This window comes from Podarcis raffonei, chromosome 3 (assembly GCF_027172205.1).
Source record: "Podarcis raffonei isolate rPodRaf1 chromosome 3, rPodRaf1.pri, whole genome shotgun sequence".
Lineage (NCBI taxonomy): Eukaryota > Metazoa > Chordata > Lepidosauria > Squamata > Lacertidae > Podarcis > Podarcis raffonei.
Window position 1 is genome coordinate 13,883,660 of NC_070604.1, and position 6,000 is coordinate 13,889,659.

Below are 6,000 nucleotides of genomic sequence, written 5' to 3' on the forward strand. Positions count from 1 at the left end.
ATGCAAAGCTCACCTTGGTCTCCTTAACCACCCCGTTTTTCTTGCGAACCTCCCGTTTGGATAAGCTGTGCCCGTTCTGGCGGCAGTGCAGGTGTCCATTGGAGAGCGCGTTAGGGTTAGCCATTTGCTTGGCAGGAGAGCCGGCCGCCGAGCCGTGCGGAGGGTCCCGGGCGCTTTCGAAGTCGAGCAAGCCGGAGCGGGGATGAGCAGCAGGCGAAAGTTTCCGACGAGAGGGACCTGCAGCGCAAGAAGGCATCCAACTGGTCTGGCTGGCTTTTCGAGGAGATAGCTATCGCTTCAGCGAAGTCGCAGCGACCGAGAGGCAAGCGGTGGTGGTGCTTGTTACCTCGGATAGCGCGGGGCCGGAGCGGAGCGGAGCAGTTGCTGTTCCCGAAATCAGGGAGCAAGACGCAAATCCCATGCTGGGTCCTCCAGGGCACCTGAGTTGCGTGACTCAGTTGGAGTCGCCAAGATCGTACCAACGATTCAGAAAAGGAGGAGAAGGAGAAGAAAGAGAAGGAAAGGGGGTGGAGAAGAAGGCGGGAACGCTCCAAAGGCACACGCCCTGCTCCGCGTTGAGCAAAGCGCAACCTGTGCGCGCCTTTTGATCGCGCACCAGGAGGGCGTGCAAGACCCGAGTTTACTTATTTATTTTTTTAAAAGCAGGGGAGCACATCGATTGTTTCTCTCTCTCTTTTTTTTATCTGCGCGATCAGGATTATGCCGCTTCAGCGTCAGGTTTACGCGTTTGGAAACCAGCCCTTTATTTTGGGAAGAGACACCAAGGAGGTCACATCCAAAGGTGACACCCGAAATCCTTGGTTCCCCCCCACCTCTCTTGGCCCCTAATCTGCACAGTTGAGTTTCTTCGCTTTTCTGTCCCCCCACCAAAAGAGAGAGAGAGAAAGAAAGAGGGAAAAGGAGAAACCTACTTCGATAAGTTTATTTGCAAGAAGTAAACACCTCAAAAGCTTCCACTGAGCACCGCGCCCCCTTTTAAAGCCTAGGAATAGTAGGTCAGTTTCGGGTCATGGCAGAGCTGCTAAACAATAGGCTTAGCTCGATTTCGATGTACCGGTAATTCGGATGGCGGGGAGCGAAGTTGGGTTCGAGTTGCTTGCAAAGAGCCCGTTGTGCCTTTTTTTTTTTAACCAGGCTTGAACTCTCCAGGCGGCATTTCAGGCTTCCCTCGTAGGCCCAAGTTTGGCCTGGTGTGCCTAACTGCCTCACCTAACCTTAACTTACCTCACAGGGTTGTTGTGAAGATAAAATGTGTGTGTGTGTGTGTATGGAGGGGAACCATTTGCACCACCTTGAGCTCCCTGGAAGATAAAGGTGGCTGTAAATGCAATAAATAAGTACAAATAAACAGTGAGCAAATGCTGTTGAGGAGTGAGGCCTTTTCCTCACCCCTAAGCTGTCAATAGGCAACATTTTTATTTATTTCTTTGAAGCAAGCTATATCCCAGGGACATCATTTCCCTATGTTTCTTCAATGCTACCAGCCTGGCAATGGGGTGTTGCTGGGTCGAGATTCTGTCAAGCGCAATTTCAACCTCACCAGCACCTTAGGGAAAGCCTTCACAGAATGAAATTCCCCACTTCTGAGGAAAAGAACAGTTGCCCCAAGCTTTGGTATGTTAATTCAGCACTTAACGGTTATACGAACATTCTTACTCATTGGAACAAATGAGATGTGTGCCACGATCCTATACATGTGTCTCATATCCTTCCTGCTGATCCTAGTGGGATTTACCCTTAAGCTTAAGTATGCAAAGTTAAGTGCAGGGTTGCATCCTGTGTTTTCAGGAGAATGCCTTCTTGGTACTGGCACCCTCCCTGTGGAACGCCCTCCCTTCAGATGTCAAGGAGATAAAGAACTACATAACTTTCAGAAGACATCTGAAGGCAGCCCTGTATCAGGAAGTTTTAAATGTTTGATATTTTACTATGTTTTATGCATGCTATAAGCTGCCAAGAGTGGCTGGGGAAACGCAGCCAGATGGGCAGAGTATAAATATTATTATTATTATTCATGGGACAGACATATACTAAACTTGTATCCATCTAAATGAATTAACATAGAGAATAAATATAACAGAAGTCTGGATTTTTAATGGTTCCTCAGAAGTCCAAGGTCTTCAACAACGGAGACACAGTTTAATTATTGGAAACTCATGCACTTCCCAGTTGTTTTGTACTACGTAAAGGGACGATTTATCTGGGTCCCCACTCAAAATGTTTCAAGTTTTTCCTCTTGATTTTTGTTACTCTTCTTTCTGATTTCTATTATTATTTCTCATAGATCATCTTAAAAATCAACTATGAATACTAAGAAAATAATTATGCCTGGAGTTGCCATATTCAGAGAGATGTTACATGCCTTTGGAAATTCCTAATGGCTCCTGAAAATGCCGTTGTCGTTGTCATCATTGGCTGACAAAGGTTGCCTCCAGAAATGTAGGAGGAATTAAAGTGTGTACCAGAAATTGAGGTTTGCACAATTAAAGTATATTAAAGTGTTTTGGCATACTACCACAACAAAGACACTAAAAAACCTCCAAACTTTGTGGTAAGGAAAGTGACATAAATGTACTGAAAAGGTTTTGATGAGCAAATGAGTAACATATAAACACTATTCAAGCAAATTGGGATGAATGCTCATAATAACACAACCTCCACATAAATCAGAACAAATGCTCAATAAATACTAGACATAATCTAACCTCTATGTAAACTTGTGCAAGTAAACCAGGATGAATGCTCAACAGTGGAGGAATGCAACCATGCAGTTTGCCTGTGTTACTTCACTGGGTACATAGTGTCTTAAGGTTCACACATCTGCAGTGCCTACGTACATTAGGAAAGTAATATTTACATTAGAAATTAAATGCCTCATGTCTTTCTGTTGCTATGCTTCCGTTGCTATTATTAGGAAAGAAATGTCAAAAGTAAGTGCATTTCGAAAGTCAGGGTTGGGCAGATGTGAAGACATAAGATTCCAAGGTATATTACCTTTTTTCCTGAAGGTATTTAACAATGCAGATGACAAAAGCAAGAAGGCTCTGTGGAATGGGAATATTCATGGTCTTTTCCTGTAGCACAGTCACGCTTAATATCTGCTATTACAAATTAGGTGCCTAGAAACTTCTGGTGAGCACATAGAACACTCCTACCTAATCACTACCTTTTTTTGACGCGGGTTGCTTTGTTGCTAGTTTCCTAACCATGCTATATCGCATCCAGGCTAATGGGATGCTGATGACAGGGATTCTTCCTACGCACTATTGTATTTATTAGTTTATACTTTCAGATATTCACTTCCCAAATTAACTATGCCCAAGTTCCTATGAATTCCATGATCTTATTCCTAGAAAATTTTCTGGAAGTCTTTTCTCCAGAAGGTACGCAGTTGTGCAATTTTAATTTAATCCAACTGAATAGATTTTAATCCCCCTTTTCAAGAAAGTATCCTCACAAAGCACAATGTGTGAATGAAACAACACATAGCAACAATATAAAAATGACATAGTTTAAAACTTTAAAGCATTCAAGAAGAGCATGAGACACTTACTCCCAGGGACGTGGGTTCAAGCCCCACACTGGGCAAAAAGATCCCTGCATTGCAGAGGGTTGGACTAGAAGACCCTTGTGGTCCTTTCCAACTCTACAATTCTATGATTCTAATACTCATAAAATAGCCATAAAAGCATTCTGCTCTGTTCAGTCATAGAACAATACTGCTGAATAAAAGCAGATTCACCACCTCCACAGCCCAATTAAAATCATTCCACAAAAGTGGCAGAGAACAAGTGCATCTTCACATCAAAACTTCATTAGGAATTGGATGAGGGCCACCAGTGTAAAAGTCCTTTCCAAGATCCCTGCAAACCTGATAGTTCTCATAGGCTGGTATACAAATTGTATTTCCACAGACATAAAGTGATCCAGTTATAACCATAAACAGGAAAAGACGGGCCAATACCAACATCTGACACTGGCTAACTGGAGGAAACAGACAAAAGCCACCACTCAATGGCTGCTTTGGGTAATTGTAGGTTACCTCTGTGTTTACTTATGTATTTACATTGATTTGTTGGTGGAGCACTACGAGGACCTATGCCGTGGGTCAATATTTTTGTGGTCCTGGAATTCACCAAATCTGTGATTTTTACTGTGCAGTTTACCAATGTAAGTTTTAATTTGACAGTGGTTTTTTGTTTGTTTTTTTGTAAAATCATGCAGATTCAAAAGGATATATTTTAATTCTATTGGATCTGATATTCACACGGATCCCATGGAAAAGCAATTTGTGCCTGTGCTGTCTCTCTTTCTGTCTTAGGGGTGTGGAGAGTTTGCTAGGCGGGGAGAGAAGCAACCAGAGTAGGTGGTGCCCAAAGCATTCCCCCCACCCAATCCAGTTGTGCTCCTGGACCAAAAAGGTTGGCCAAGTGAAATATTTCCTTCTGAACTGGAGGATTGCAGACCCTTCCGCAGAAGTTACTAGTGGGTAGATATACATAAAAAACTTTAAACATGGTGGCTGTTAATGTGGAGATCCAGTCAAGCCTATGACAAATTATGTCCCATGCACTAACATTCAATGGATCCTTCAACCAAGGTTCAGATTTGCTCCGCCATGACCCAGTGGAACAGGGAAGAAAACTTAACCAGTAGAATCACAGACTCGGCACTGAAACTAATCACTCGGAGCAAAAGTCAGTGTGGATGAACCCTAAACCTCTCCTGAACTTCGCTGTCAGATAAAAGTGGGAGTTAGGGCAATCTCATACACAGAAGTGAAATGAATGTTTATCATGTATGCATTTAGCAACCAAGTCAGATTCGTTTTCGTATGCACGTTTATATGTGATAGCGTTATTATATTGTATTATTTTAATGGAAGCTGTGTTGGGAATCCTGCTGGATCCATAGGTGAGACAAACATCAAATAAATATGTTAATAAGAAACGCCTCTTTGTTGTGCATCAATGCAGGTTTCCCCAAACACCTTTTCTTGGTTCAAATTAGACACACACTCCACCCCACCTAAAAACATGCAGACAGAGACACATACCATAGTTTCAGTCATCCCTCTCCCTCTCTTTCTAATTAAAAAAATTAAAAAACCAGGCAGACATCCTACTTGCAAAAAGTTCTTTGCCTCCCAGCACCCCACTCTCCTGTTTTTGGATAGTCAGTCAGAGGTCAGGGGCAAGACTATGTTTTTTGGCAGTGGTGGTTTTTCTGCGTTCTCTCATCCCTGTTAGCTGTACGGCAGGCTGTGTTAAGGAATCTCAGTTCAACCTTTTGCAGTGATGGCACTGCCCTTATATTGGTAGTCGTGGAAAATCAAGGCTGCCTGGGCCTCCATTACTGTAATGGGTTTAGAGTGGTGAATGCATCAAACATTGCAGCTTAATTTCTGGACACTCATGTCAAGCCCTCCTGTATGTGCCCTGGCACAGAATTTCGGAACCACAAGCGCAAATGTCACATTTTTAGGGGTTGAAAGAAACATGTGTGAATAGCACATGTTAAAAATGTAATGTGAAACTCTTATTACAGTCCAGGTATAGGGTGATAATTATATTTTCTAATACCAATGGAGACAGGGAGAGACAAAGCTCCACATGTTCTGATCTTTCTGTTTTGAGCTTCAGGTAGTAAAATGGAGCTGTCTTTGACCCCAAATGATGAAACTAGCGGTGGAAAATGTTTACCTTCTGCTTGGGATTAATGGGAAGGCTTCCTCGTGCTACCACTTTCCCCCCAGTTAATATGCCTGGTATAACAATAAGCTCACTCTGTACCCTTAGGTGAAATTTAAAAAAAACCTGCTGGATTAGACCATCTAGTCTAGCATCTTTACAGTGATCTATGGGAAGTTAATTCTCAGCTTTACTTACCCAACAGTATTGTTGCCATAGAGGAGGATAAGCATGTAAATTTATTAGCCTGTTGTTGGGCAATTTATATAGAAATCTGAATGAATAATGT

General features: G+C 42.7%; 1 protein-coding gene and 1 long non-coding RNA gene across 2 annotated transcripts in view; one reads left to right on the forward strand and one right to left on the reverse strand.

Annotated features, from left to right (window-relative positions):
* SPTLC3 (serine palmitoyltransferase long chain base subunit 3) overlaps positions 1-530 on the reverse strand; it is a 65,096-nt gene extending 64,566 nt beyond the window's left edge. Inside the window, exon 1 of the mRNA XM_053380618.1 lies at positions 14-530. Coding sequence (XP_053236593.1) covers positions 14-256 — 243 coding nt within the window. The 5' untranslated portion in view covers positions 257-530. The remainder of the gene's footprint in view (positions 1-13) is intronic.
* On the forward strand, positions 529-5,619 carry LOC128410002 (uncharacterized). Its single transcript, XR_008329361.1, has 3 exons — positions 529-1,016; positions 2,306-2,494; positions 3,936-5,619. It is a non-coding gene; the product is annotated as an uncharacterized LOC128410002 (long non-coding RNA).
* Positions 5,620-6,000: the final 381 nt, after the last annotated feature.